At 35.9% G+C, this 15,045-nt stretch overlaps 1 protein-coding gene across 1 annotated transcript in view; it reads right to left on the bottom strand.

The window, feature by feature from the left end:
- Positions 1 to 15,045, bottom strand: part of WDR25 (WD repeat domain 25) — a 60,005-nt gene that overhangs the window by 7,337 nt on the left and 37,623 nt on the right. The window contains exons 4-5 of the mRNA XM_066188816.1: positions 14,437 to 14,469; positions 9,307 to 9,437 (exon numbers count right to left, since the gene is read on the bottom strand). Of these exons, the coding sequence (XP_066044913.1) occupies positions 9,307 to 9,437; positions 14,437 to 14,469 (164 nt within the window). The remainder of the gene's footprint in view (positions 1 to 9,306; positions 9,438 to 14,436; positions 14,470 to 15,045) is intronic.

The raw sequence follows: 15,045 nt of genomic DNA, 5'->3' as shown, positions 1-15,045 counted from the left end.
AGAAGGAACTGACTTAGAGAACAGTAAATTAACACTTTGAATAGCAGCTGGGAACTTGATATACATAGTATTTCAATTGCCCCATAAAGACAGCTTTCAAAAATAACTAATTGCAACATCCCTGCTCAGGAAAATACTCATAATTAAACTTGCTTTGTTCTACCTTAGGCAATTAATTCATTACATGCCTGAGGAACTTTTCTGGGGAAAGCACCAGTTCAGTTTGCCTACCCTGCTGGCTTCAGTTTGTTAATAACAGCTTCTGCTCTTTTCCTACTTGCAGATTTATCACCCATCAGCACTGGAAAAGCACAGTTCCCTTCTTCAATCTAAAAATTTTATGGACATAAAAAAATTCATTTCAAAGGAAGGCCTAATCATTTCTGGTGTCAACACAATTCAACATAATAACAAAGCTTCTCCAATAAGGCAGGAGTTCATGGCTGCAGGAATTCAAAAAGAAAGGTAATTTAAGCTAATGAAATCAGTTTCAAACAGATTCTTATGGTTCTGGTGATATAAAAAGCAAGCTGTGATGCTGATTTCAAGGCATATATTTCAGATGGGTGTTCTATAATACTTCTCTGCATTAAGCATATACCATGCACATACTGGTACTCTGTTTGTCAAGAAATCTCAAAACCTCCACATGAGCAATTCAGAAGCTGCCATTTGCCCCAACTCTGTGCTGGTCACTTGTATGCTGTGTGCAGTGCATTTTACAAAAAGCACCTCAAAGTTTATGCTAGTGATGAGAAAGAAACGTGCTTTTATAGTCATTGTCCTGGGCCATCAGGAGATGAGGTCTCAAATTAAATCTAACAGGACTACAGGCAATATGGCTGGTCATCAAAAAACCCCTTAATCAGTCAGATCTGTAAAATCTGGCATATTTTTTCTTTTCATTTCTTGTCCTACCTTTTTGAATTGTGTGATTTGGCACGGACCTGACTCTTCTTACTGACATGCTGGGTAATCAGTTCAATGGGGGAGTGATTACATTTCCTCTGTAAAACAGTACTACACCATTAACAGTAACAAAAAGTACATTTTAACTTAAAGAAAAGCTTATTTTTTCACAAAATATAAGGGGTTTTTATCTATTGTAGTGCAAATCATTTGCATCAATCTCTTGTATTTCCCTTCATGCAGTTAAAAAACCCTATTTTTCTTTACTATTTAATTCTTTCCCCATTTGTAACTGCTCTGTTTTCAGAGCTACAGCTCAAGATTATCAAGGGATCTTGAGAATAATTAAAAGGAAAGAAAGACTTTTTAAGATGAAGAAGTGGTTAGCTTTAATCCGGTATTGACCCTAAGACTTCAGATATGAACAATGTACAGTGGCTTTTTTTAAAGTCAATTTTAGATCACTTGAAAAGGTACAAGAATCTTGTGATGGAAATCGCCAACCATTTATTAAAAAAAAAAAAAAAATTCCCATCAGACTTTTTTATTTAAAATTATCTCCCCGTCTCAAATAGGATAAGAAGTGAAATCCACATATGGCAAAGATACAGGAAGATACAGAATGGCTTTTCTGTGAGTAGCTCACAGAAAGTTTTTAATACTAAAACAAGGAATTCTTACTACAGAAATGAAATGACTGAGGAGAAACTGAAAGAATTTGAAATAAAGTCTGAGCAGCACAGAGAAAGTGAGTGGTTTCATCCATTGTAAGACTTCAGACTGCAAATGAGCAGAAGGCAGCTTCAATATACACAGAACGAGATGCTTCTTCAAACACCACATAATTAAACTGAATTCCTTGCTAAATGAAATTGCAGATGTAAAAAGATCAAGCACAACCAATTCAGTGTGAAAACTCAAAGTGATCCAAGAAAGACAAAGAGGCAGAAGCCCCCAAACTCTAATTTAGAGAGGCCTAGGTAACCATTGCTGGGAATAGTGATAAAGACATTTGCTGTGCTTTTCTATTCTTGTTCTTCAGAAGTGTATTGGTCACTACTGGGAGTGTAAAACCTGTCTAGAAATGGGCTGAAACTGGAACAGCCATTCCCTAACAGCTTCTCATCTGAGCATTCCCACTCCAAAAGAAGGAATGTTTTGTTCCTAGCTCGTTTCAGTCCCTCTGGGAGCACGGGAGTGATTGTTCACAGGCAGGTGTGGGATTTTCATCTGCAATGCCACCATATGAGGCTCCCAAATAAACACAGCAGACTGCTCACCTCTGTGCAACAGACACATAACACGTGCCTTCACACTCAGAAAGGACCCCTGAATGTTAATATTTAAAATCAAATGCCATTATGCAACTGCAAATATACCCCCACCATATTTCTTTGAACTTTTGTCCATGGATTCGGGAAGGATTTCTCTGAGAAGAATAACTTGAGTTATCTAAAGCACTGCATAAATCATCTTATTTTAATTACTTTGTTCTTCCTAATACCACCAGTACATGACAATGTATTGGCTGTTTCTATAGAAACCAGAAGTGCAAGTAGCTCTACCAGTTTCTACAGCCTTTTCTCATATTTATATGCTATCCAGAGACAAATTCATTAGGGTCTCCTAAATACACGCTACTTAAAATGACTGCATCTCATCTGAAAGAAACTGCAATAGAATGTTTCCAAGGAAACAAATGCAGTGCATTTGCACCTATTGATTTTTTTAACTGTGCTTTAACAGCTTGGGCTTATTTCTTTATAAACTCAAGTATGGAGAAATAGCTCACCAACATAAAAAGCATCTCTTTAATTTTTTTCTTTTTAAGCAGAAAGTTGTAGATGATAGTTGTAATTCTGTAGCTAAGTAACATTCAGAGTAATAAACAAAGATGGGGGGAGGGAAAAAACCCTGTTATTCCTCTGCCTTGAACTTTGTTGTTAATAAAAATTTTACAGTTCATTACAAGACTTATTTTAAAAGCCTGAAATAGGAGCTTCCAACATTTTTTTCTAGTTAATTTGTTCTATATCTTATCAGACCTCAATTTTTAAAATGGGTAATTCTGTGTAAATCTTCAAATCTATGTTTTCCTTCCATTTGCCTTGACTTTATACTAACCTTTTTTAAAAACTTTCCATGACAAAATTTTGTTTGTAGTCCCAAATGGCCAAATGTTTCTATTTCTTTGTACTCTTTCAATTTCCAGTAAGTTGTTGCTATTTTTCCTGCATAATATTCTATTGCTTTTTTTGTTGTCGTTGATTGCGCTAGCACAAGACTTTCTTTAACAAACATTTTCCAAAAGTAAAATAACAAATTTTGTCTCCATTTAGTGTCATGCCTGAACCACTTCATTAAATTCCTCCCAGCCAGTCTCCTTTCTTGAGACATCCCTTTTAGCCAGTTTTTTCATTTTAGAGAACCTAGGTTAATCCCCTCCTTCCCCAGCTTCTCTTATTGCTCTATCAAAGTCCAACATCATAAAGTGACATCAAGTAAACTTTACACAATCAAACTTCCCTTAAATAATGCAATTTTTAAATGTATTTTCTTTCTACATCTGTAACTAATCTTTCCTTCAAAGCCTGTTCTGTGGCTGTCCAGGCATATTTTACTGGGTCTCCTCTACCTGATGCCCTTCCTCTCTTTTCCTCCTTGTTTAACATAATCAGTGGATTTGCATTTATGGAGGTCTAAGACCTTCAAATAATACTTTAGGATCAGAGCCACAGCCCTGTCACCTTCCACTTATTCCCTCTCCAGATAACTGTGTGGTGCTTCATCAGGACTTGCTGTTCTGATGAATAGCTCTTGCCAAAGATCCAACAAACCTCACTAGCTTGTGACACTAGACATGTAAACATCAACAGACAAGAGATCAAAAAGGGACTATATCCAACAGCTGAGTAAATTACTCCTCTATTTTTAATAGAGTCCAGAAAAATATTGTTAGTGATCTCCACTTCTAAAGTCCCTTGCATTTCTGTATGGACACAATAAAGAATCAGTTCCTGAATGCTTACAAAATACTAAGTTTCATCAAAGCAGAATATAAATAAAAGGTAAAATATGCAAATCTCAAAAATAATTAAATGGATACATTTAGAAACTTTAAACAAATTCATTCAGATGTAAGCTTTGACTGCTGTACCACCTTTCACCAGAGCTAAGAGCATCCCTGCTCTACACTAGGCAAACCTGTAAATGTAAATGCATTGTTTCAATGCAGTTTGACTATTCACCATATAATAAACTTCAGCTCCTTTAAAATTATTATCAGTTTTAGAGAGCGACAGTTGTAATCTTTCTCTGATAGTACATCTGTGTAAGCTTAGAAACCCAAATCAAAAAAAAAAAAAAAAAATCTGTAGTCATATTTATTTTAATGAACACAATAAGGTCCTTATTGCTGGGTTAAAGGATACAAGTCTCAACCTTTGGTACTTCGAGGAATACTAAAATTTCAGGTAGAATAAGTGGTTGGAATATATATTATATCCTGTCTAAAAAGCTAATGCAGATGAGCCAAAATGAGGGTGACTGTGCTGGCTTGTGCTGAACACCTTAAGAATTATTTTCACAGCTCAGAGAAAGGAAATACTTCTAAAATACATAACTACTTTAAGGTTTAAGGGTTATTGCACATTTCTTTTTACAGGTTTTTACAGGGTTTATCTAGGTCCAGCTCCAAGGTCCAAAGATCCCATGGGAGCTGTTCAATATGATGCTCCCTCCTTGGTCAACACAGCAGATTGTTGGGTTTTTTTAAACACAGCAGCTCTCTTCCAGGTTTTCTGGTCTTTTCATAAAATCTCTATAAACATTCTCCAAATTTTTCATAAATTTAATCAATCTGTTATACAGTAATATAAAATCTCCAGAATAATCTCTTTACCAGAGAGACAAAACTGGATTTAACACAAACAGAAAGAAATACTACTGTAATAAATCTCTACAGGCTATTCAGCTGCCTCTTTTATTTTTTTTTTTAGGCTTTGATTACTTGTGTCTGTAATTTTGAGATGCCTGTATACTTTACATTTCACCGAGCAGTTAACAAGCTGTGCCATCCATTCATTTCTCCGAAGTTTGTTGCTTAGCTTTATCTTAAAGATTTAAACTCCCTTATTGTTCTTTCATTCTTTGTCTTGCTTAATACCCAGTGCTACATTTGAAAATATTTTGCCTATTCGCTCAACAGAACAGGGATAGCAATAAGTCTCTTTCAATATTCCCCCTTTTTAATGTCTGCCTCTCTGATTAATGATCTACTGCACATTTCTGTCGTGGTTTAAACCCAGCCAGCAACTAAGTACCACAAAGCCACTCACTCACTTCTCTTGCGCCATGAGTGAACTGTCAAACTGAATTGAAAAGATTCATTTATACATGTCAGCAAGGTTTGCATTGTGTAAAGCAGGGATGCTATTAGCTCCCCTAAAATTTTTCAGTGTTTTAGTAGCTGAGAGGCTGCCTCAAACCAACTTGATACATTTTCTCTGGGACTTGCAAACCCAATTTTTGTACCACATTCAAATCACGAATAAATATTGGTAATTAATGCTCATAAATTCATGGTTCTGGTCAGAAGTGCTAGTTTTTAAAAATACCACTATGACCTATTCTATGTCATTTTCCATCAGCAGGAAGCATCAGTGTGGCACACTGCCATAAAGCAGCTCATTTAAACCACTGCATGTATGTGCAATTGGACAACATTTTTGCAATTTCTCACTCTTCCTCTCTGTTATGCTTAATGTTTTGTTCTGAATTTCCATGAAAAATCCCCTTGTTTCCTGATAAAATTATCATTTCGCCTCACAGTTAATTTTAAGTTGTGCAAGAGAATAGCTTGTTAAAACACAGGAGTATATCCTAAAGAATGACCCCTGAAATTGAATTACCAGAAAATGCCGAAATTGAGTTTTCAATGTGCAACGAGTAACAAGATTCAGATGCCTGATTTAGGGTGCTCTCTCTATTAACAAAATATGCTACAAAGCCTGAAAAGGCTATCAGGAGTATGATGATAGGAACAAAAAGAATCATTAGTTCACCCACACATCATTCCAAGCTGAATGACAGGTTAACACACTTGAAAGAACAGGCAAAACAGGAAAATCTTGTAGTGAATTAGGATGAAAGGACTTGAAAGATAGAAGAGTTGTTTGTGTCAAAATTGAAACAGAAGTGGCATGAGGCCTCAGACATCTATTTCAGTTAAGAGAAAATCGCACTTATTAGAACAGGATATATTTCAAAATATTGGCTAGGAAACTATCCAGTTTTAACTATGGCTATAACTGTGTAAGATGGAAAAGATATCTGAATATCTGAATATCAATATAATATATAATATGAATATTCACATATGAAAAATATGTGAATAAAGATAACAATATAAACTGAAAGCAGGAATACCTGAAGAATCCATTGAAATCCCTCAAACTAGGAAGTGGCAGACATGACACACTGATGACACTGATAATTCAAGCCTAACCAACATTCCCTTCTCTGCCTGAGAGTTTGAAATGTAACTACAATATTTTGCAGTAATGATGCACAGGTGAGACTAAGCTCCACCTCAGGAACGTTTATCTGTCCCTCATTACTGCCTCATGCAAACTGTGTGCTACACCTCTCTATTTGCCTTGTCCCTGTTGCAGCTACATTGTTCATTGGTGAAGGACATGTTTCTTCTCTCCCACCAGTTTTCAGAAACAGTTTCACTGAGAAGACTTTCCAAGACAGCCAAACAGGAAACTCCATTCCACAGAGATACAGGTATTTCTGTAGGAGGCACCTTCTGCAGAACATCAAACTGAGGTGGTTGGTAATATTTGGCAATAACAGCCTGCTGGATGCTTGTGGTGCTTTGCAGCCTCTGGCCAGGTTAAGCATCACCTGCTGTTCCACGCCTGCTCCTCTTCACCAGGAATTGCTTTCTGAATCTATGTTCATGCAGGTCTGAACTACAATCAGGTTGGCCAGAAATATCAGTTGACAGTTTAGCTGTGGTCAAACTGAGGCAGCATCAGTCCTAGTGACACTATAACACTGTTCAAAGACAAAAAATACTGCAGATTGGCAGAGATACTGACAACAGGAAAGTGGCAGACTCAGGAGGCACCTTAGAACTAATTTATCTAGCACAAGCACTAACACCTTTTCTCTAGCCCCTTAGCTCTACTTGAGTCAATGCCAGTTTGGCATGATTTTCAGATCTTGTCATCAAAATCACTGGTATCAAAATTGCTGAAAAAAAATTTATTCAAGCACTTGGATTGTAAATCCATTGTAAATGAAACTTCTATTTCCTTGGAACGGAAGTGGCTTCTCCATTATCAATACTTGAGATTGTGTCCTACCACTTGTGAAAAATTTCTAACATATTCCTCTACAACCATACACAACATGAGCACTGTCCAGACAGGCACATTTTTGTAACATGTGACTTCAGCCATTTGTTACTGTAGAACAGAACCAGTTACCATTTTCCATCTGGAAAGACTAGGCACTCTAGACACACATAAGCTGGAGGCATTGCCGATTTTGGCATGACTATGCTCATCAATCACAACTGATTAGAAATCTAAAGAAAAATCATCTTCACAGATTATCAGAGGTAATGGCATAAAGACATGCATAGGCACAAAATCCATCACAAAGAAATGACATAGGGTAAAAGAATGTCTCTGACTTTGTAACACCCCAGACTACCACTTGACTTTGTGTATAACTACAGTCTCATTTCCAGAAAAGATTATTGGACCAAGTCAAAAAATCTCTGAGAGAATGTTTTGTCACCTACATCTGTCATCTTCTTCAGGACTACAACTGAAGACCTAAATTTGACATAACAACCAACAATCTTTAAGCCTTAAAAAGATGACACTCATTTAGTTCCTGAAGCACCTTTTAAAGGCAGTTTAGCATACCATGACAAACAATGGGTTGCCTATGTTAAAGAGGACACTGAAGTATTCAATTACAGACTGAACCTCCTTCCCACAATTAAGTTCTACTGTTAAGAGAATCTCAAGAACGAAAATCTATAATCTATGTCATTTCCATGCTATGAAACCACTGACCCTGCTCTTTAGGAGAAAAGACTTCTATGAGTCTTTCTTCTTCAGTTCCCTGCCAGGGGGAACAGTTGAAATAGAAAATCTAATTTCTTTTTTCAAAAGTTACATAGGTATTTTTTCTTAAATGCACTTATATTTTGCAATTTAAAACTAGAACCATCTTCCTCCACAGACCTGTGCTTTGAGAATCTCTTCACATCCCTGTGAAGGAAAACTAGTCATCATACAAGCATGATGGATGCAATAAATCCCATCCACTTTTACAAAGGTTTTCATAGTAACACTGTAACTCTGAAACTCACAGTAACTTTATTTTCAGAGTAGCCTCAGATGTGGCAGTCTCAATATGGATTTACTAATGTTTTTCTTTTAAGAACTTATTCTTGTGGTAAAGATCCTACATAATTAAATTCTTTCCTCAAATATCAGTGACAAATGCAATTGCAGCACAGGAACTTGATTGTTAATTGCACAAGAATACTCTGTTTCTTCAACAGAGCAACTCCCACAAAGATTTCAGAGCTCTTCTGTTAGAGCCCTCATACCTGAAATGCATCTCCCTACGTCTCTCACCTATTATTCTTAGTACATCACAGACAGAGACAAGGTGTGACTATGCTATCTTATCTTTTTCAGGTCCTTTCTGCCATCCTCAAGAGCAGACAGATGGCAAACTATGGTGAGTAGGATCTACCCACAGAGAAATTTAAAGGAAAACAAAGAACTACTCACTACCCTGCTTCTCTTTGAGCTATTCTGTGCATGAGGATGTTGCTTACCTTACACTTCCAGTGGCAGAGTACATGTCTGGTCTTACCTGAGCTCTGAATGGCAGCTGGGAGCAAATGGTATTTTGTGGTTCATGATCAAATAAAAGCAGAGACATTTCTCACCTCTGTGGCCCTTCATGAATGAAGAAATTGCTCCAGGCTTCTATACAAAAGGTACAGGCATACACATTCTGACCCATTCTTCAAAAGCTTGAAGATCAAATTAGCCGTACTGCTTCCTTGCTTTTCACAACCCTTAAGTGAGCTATTGGCTTTGTTTAATTCAACTAGGTGTTACTTATATCCACAGAAAATAAAAAAAAATAATATTTTTCTGTACAATGTTCCTCATACCACTTAAAACACATTACAGAGGTTGGTATCAACAAACAGGAACACAGTGACAAATACAAAAGGCTTCAGAATAACATTTCAATTAAAGACCAGTAAGTACACCTAGCACCCTGCTAACACACAGCACTCACAACCTAGGAAACACTCCGAAAGAGAAAGAGAAAAAAAATTTCCTTTACCTTAGAAGTCCTTAAATCCCATGCTTTAACTTCTGGGCTGAACCCTCCACAAATGAAAACATTTGACTCTGTAGGGTGGAACTTCAGTGCACTGATCCTAAATTCTGTTTTGGTGCTAAATATCTGCTTCCCTAAAATCAAGTGACAAGCGGAGATTAAAATTTGAGCAGAAAGTGGAATATGTTATTCATTTCAACTTAATTTCAAAAATATCAAGGTTGCTAAAAGTCAACATGCTTATAATAACACATTTCAAATGTCTGGGGCTAGGCTAATTTAATGAAAATAAAAGTCATTATTCTTACTAATTTCTATCCATTTGAAATTGCTCCTGCTCATGGGCCTCTGCACCACTGAGTGCTTCCTACTGAAAGGAAACAAGTGGTTCCCACACTAAGGAGAGGAGCTCCACCGAGGTCACAGTTCAGACAACACACACAGAAGAAATCTACAAATCTAATGGTTGAATGTTGACCTACACAGAAAGCAGAGTCTTTTTTTTTTTTTTTTCCCCCCAGTGAAACAAAAGTAACTAGAATAAAACATTGTACAGAAATACCACGGCCCAATCTATACTACAACTCTTGAGTTGTTTACTTAACTTTCTGTGAAGGTAGGAGTGAAACTTCATCTTGAAAGTAGGAAATAATTTGCAAACCACCATATGAAGGCAATAGCTGGTACCATGATTACAGTGTTGCCAACATTTAATTGTGTACACTAATCTCCACAGGATCCTGTGGTTAGTGGCAATTGGATTGCCTGCACTTTTGAACACGACAGAATTCAGCTAGGTTAATTTACAGGACTTTTCCACAGTTTGCTGCTTCCTCTCATCCTAATAAATTCATGATATTACTGTATATTCACTGAAATAAAATTTTTGGAACAGCAGTATGGACCAAGATAAATATAGATGCTCACTTTCACAATAACAACTGTGATTTATATTCTACATATCCCATATAAAGATCTACATTAAATATAGTTACTGCTGTAAGCAACAGTGAAGGAGGTACTGCAGAAGTAAAACAAAAAAAAATCCTTTAAAATACTATGATAAAAGCTTCTTAAAATATTTTTTAATTTGCATTTTATGCAAGTGAGGGTTATCTTAAAAAAGGCTTTTTTAAACAACTGAAAATACTTTCAGCTAAAAACATTACTGACAGATGTAAACTCTTGCAGGTAGGTGTACAATACTGAAAATCATTCACACTGATTTTTTTTTTTATGCTTATTTCATTCTCTGGGGCCGATTTATTTGATTTCAGCATCAGTTCCATTTTCCTCATCTGCTGAACTCAACTTACACAGTCAATAGGCTAAGACTCGTAAAATTACTTATTCAGTTCAAAGCAGACAAGGTTTTACTTCATCACACATGCTCATTAAGGGAAAAGACAGGGAAAAAGATTACATAGAGCCTAATGGAGGGGTGAATGCTGTTCTGTGTGAATTTTGATACTTGTAGGGGATTTTTGTCCGTTTTTCAAATGACTTGCCACTGATTGCCACTGCAAGATCCAAAGGGCCTCACACTAAGGGTCACCACTAAGTGAAACACTTAATTTTGTCGATGAATTCCTTCCCCAAAAGGACAAAAAAGTCGTAAGGGCAGCAGAGATTTTCTCCACAAGTCCCCATGTCACTTCTTGCCATGGGAGCTTTCAGAACCCCAACAGCTGGGGGGGGGGAAAAAAAGACTCCACAGGGAAGGAAGAAAGTATTAAAATCATCAGTTATAGGAACAAGAAGATATTGCTCTCATGTACACCTCTACCCACAGCACTTGAGAAAATACTGAACTACCCCATGGAGGCTCACTATCCAGTTTAATAGCACTTTGCTCCCAAAGGAATTTGGTTCTTACCAGTTCCCAGCTTAATAAAAAACTCTGGGAGTATAATCAACAAGTTTTTAATGGGACTGCAGCCAGAAATTAGCAAAAATGCAGCCTACCTGTACTAATCCTGTCACACAGCTTTATAAAAGACACATCAAGTGATCACTGTTCTCCACAAAGTGTATTGTCCAAATGGCATTAGATCTATTCTTAACTGATTCAGTGGAACTCCTCATTTAAGCTTTTGGCAAACACTGGCTTTGCTATGGTTTACCTCCACAAGACTTCTCAAAACTACATTTTCTATAATAAATACTTGTGTTCTCTAGCCTAAGACATGAGAAAGTCAGGTAAAACACAGGCCAAAAAGATGTGCATTTAGTCCAAGATGCATTTCGTCTACTAACTACAAGATCTGCTACCTTTTCCACAGAAAGATGGATTTAACATGATTTGTTATTAATAAGTCAATTTTTCAATCTCATTCCCAACTACTTCCAAGTAATTTAATCGTTTGCCAGATATTTTGTTCAGAAACTAAAATGCTTTAATTCCCCAGTTTGTCTCCCCCTGTTTGAAAGAGAAGTGGGCACTGAATTTGTCCTTTTCTTGCCTTTTAGAGGCTATAATTTATCCAAAAAGCTCTCAGTGACAGTCACCAACATAATTAAACCATAATAATCTCAGTGTTATGAATTCTACGTTACAGTGTAATAAAAAATAAAATTAATGCAAAAAACCTGAGCATCTTATTCACCTCTATACTCTTGAACCTCATTCTTTTTCCTATTTGAAGCTGCTATCTTATGATTTGATGGAGATATTAACTTTTTTTTTTTTTTTTTTTTTTTTTACTTAAGTCAGAAACAATCACAATAAACTAATTCTAAAAGCTCAGGCTCTCCAATTAACACTTGGAAAGACAACTCTCCCTCTCTCGTTGTCTCCTCAAAGTGAAATTCAATCAAACACCTCTTTTTGAAAATTGAGTAAACAGTGCACGAATTCCATTCTACTGCCATGTCACAGAAAAAGAGCAAGACTGGAATGTAGACAGGCTGTTAACAAACGCAAAAGCTGTTAGAGAAAGGAACACTCTTATTGTCAGAACTAAAATTTATTCACGATTCAGTCAGAAATTTAGGAAAAATATCCATCTGAAAGATGGAACAGGTCGATGCAAAAGATGCCATGGGATATATCAGCTCACGCCATTCAGTAATTTGAGACAATGAACTCACCTCTTAGCCTTTTTCTGTACAAACTTTGCTTAGTGTGTTATATTACTATGAGCAGAATTTATTCTTCCCAGGCTGTAATCCTGCTGTGATGGAACCTACCCCATAGCTTGGGAAATCCAGGTTCAGTGTTTGCTATAGATCTTCGTCCATCTTTCTGGAAATTACTTTTTAAGTTACACATCTTTTTCTCTACAATTACTCAGTTTATTAAAATGAAATATTCACCTTTGGGGGGCCTTATTTTATATATTGCAAAAGATGGCCTTTTAGGAGAAGACCCCCTCATTCATAACAGGTATAACACAGCAAGCTTGTATATACCTTTACTGCGTATATATTTATTCCATTTTAGTTCCTAAAGGCAGCATAATCAACTCATAGACTAGAAAATTAAGTCTTTTAAAAATATCTTTGGTTAATTGAGAGAAAATCCAGACCACATATCATTCTCCTTTATAAGGGTTTGTTATTCCAAAGCAGAAATCAAATGGTTCTCTAAATCCTTAATTTTCACAATTTCAGTAACCATATCTACTATATCTTTTGCAGTGTGTTTTATATTCTTTAAAGACTTTAATTCAATTCTCCAATGCCAGTAACATAATAGTAACATACACAATATGGAAAAAAATCTTTTAAAGTATCTTGAATATATGTTTTCGCTACTTTATGCAGCAGCCCACTGTGAAACTGCTCAGCTATGAAATCAGATGTTTTAAAGGCTATTTAACAGTCTGAATTTTTCACAGAACATAAGCACAGTTACTCAGCACAGGATGTTTCTGTAACTGTGCTTAGTGGTCCTCAGGTTCACACACCTAACCACATAACCCAAAAACATTTACTTCCTTATTCTAATCTGTAAAGAAAAGTGAAGTCTGAGACCTACAAGGACACAAGAGCAGTCTTGCTTAGCAAAATGGATTTCCCAATGTGTTTAGAAAACGACATAATATATACAAAAATATTTCATTACAGACACAGTCCCTCTCATGCACAATACCAAGAAAAAACATTAGATTGATTAGACATCATTTGTTCTTAACAAATCAATGCTGTTACTTCTCCATTCTTGGCGTGCTTACAAACGGCCTTATTATTTTTTCAAGAACCAAAGTTGTACTGACTACATGTTTTTCCTAATTTTTGTACCTACATGTTCACAAGTTCACAGCAAGTGAAGATGTTTGAAATATTAAATCATTTTCTCTTTTAACCTTTGAAACCTCCACAAAATAAACACTTTTCTCTCTTCTTTTAGCGATACTTTTCTTCTCTTCTTTACATCAGTGAGCATAAAAAGTAAAATGCTGTTACACACTCCAAGCTGGAGAGTGAACTCTATGTTCAATATATTTCATAAAACTGCTGAATCTTGGGGGAAACCTTTGACCTCACATCTAAAGTGCCTGCATAAACCCAAAAGAAAAAAAATAAACAAGCAAACAAAAACAGTATCAATCAACTGGGCTTTTTTCTGAGGTGTCATATAAAAGCTTTCTGCATAATAAAACATACTCTCTAAATAGTACTAGGAAAGAAAAAGAGGAACAGAGGAATACCACAGCTTTTCTGGGGTGATGCTTAGGTAAGAGAACTAAAACTCCTATGTGAACAAATACGAGTACATTAAAAATAGTAATGTTATATCTATAGGATTATCAAATTAGAATAGAAAAAATACATAGAAAATAAAATTTGAATCATTCTCTTGGTAGGTACAAAATGTTCCATTAAGAAACTCTCTCTCCCATTATAACTCTGAGGAAATTATATTTGAAAGCAAGCTCAGTCCATGAACTAAAATACAACTGCAGCATTTGGCAACTTAGGAAATGTGCCAAAATTTCTTGGAACATTCCCTCTGTCATAATATTAAAGAAATGAAAAGTATCTACAATATGCAAATAGTAAAAAACCCAGCCAATGTTCTGCCTATGCTATTATACCAATTCATTTGTGACTAATGAAAAATCTACTGATGAATAAAACATGCATTCCAAAAATACAACAGTTATAAATAAATTCTAAAAATACAATTACCCTTCCAAAGTTGGTAGAGCATCTCCATTGCACCTGGACATAACAGAAGTTAAATGTCAAATGTATTTGACCTGGAACTCTTTTAAAAGCATTTTTTCAGTGCTCTCTGAATATAACACTATTTAACACCCTGTAAATAACAAAGTGTCTGAACTACCAGTAATAGAAAATGACTGTGTTATTAGAGAAAATCAAAACCAGAGAATCTCAGACTGCTGTATTATTATCACATTTGTGAAACCATTCAAAAGGCTTTATTTTTATAAAGAAATAATGTATATAAAATAGGACAATAAAAAAATATTAACCAGTAACAGGCAGTAAATCTGCAGGTTTTGGATCTACCAATATTCATGAATCTCCACAGTGTAGTACAGAACTTGCCTGATGCAAACTCCAACTAATCACAGAACCACTCATGTGAATGACTCATGAATAACCTTGAGTTCTTTAGAAATTTATGCATATTTTGGGTCTGACCCACACTGAATGTGTACAACAGCTCTTAAGAAAACCATATTTGTGGAGAGTCTTAGCTTCACATCCTGGTGTTAAGGCACTAGATGGCCCTTGAAGATAATAAATGATGATCTACAAAAATTGAATTTA

The sequence above is a fragment of the Chamaea fasciata genome, unplaced genomic scaffold (assembly GCF_029207755.1).
Source record: "Chamaea fasciata isolate MVZ Bird 193981 ecotype frontalis unplaced genomic scaffold, bChaFas1.0.hap1 SCAF_7, whole genome shotgun sequence".
Classification (NCBI taxonomy): domain Eukaryota; kingdom Metazoa; phylum Chordata; class Aves; order Passeriformes; family Sylviidae; genus Chamaea; species Chamaea fasciata.
Note: the sequence above shows the minus strand (reverse complement) of the source record. Positions and strands in the feature narration are given on the sequence as shown.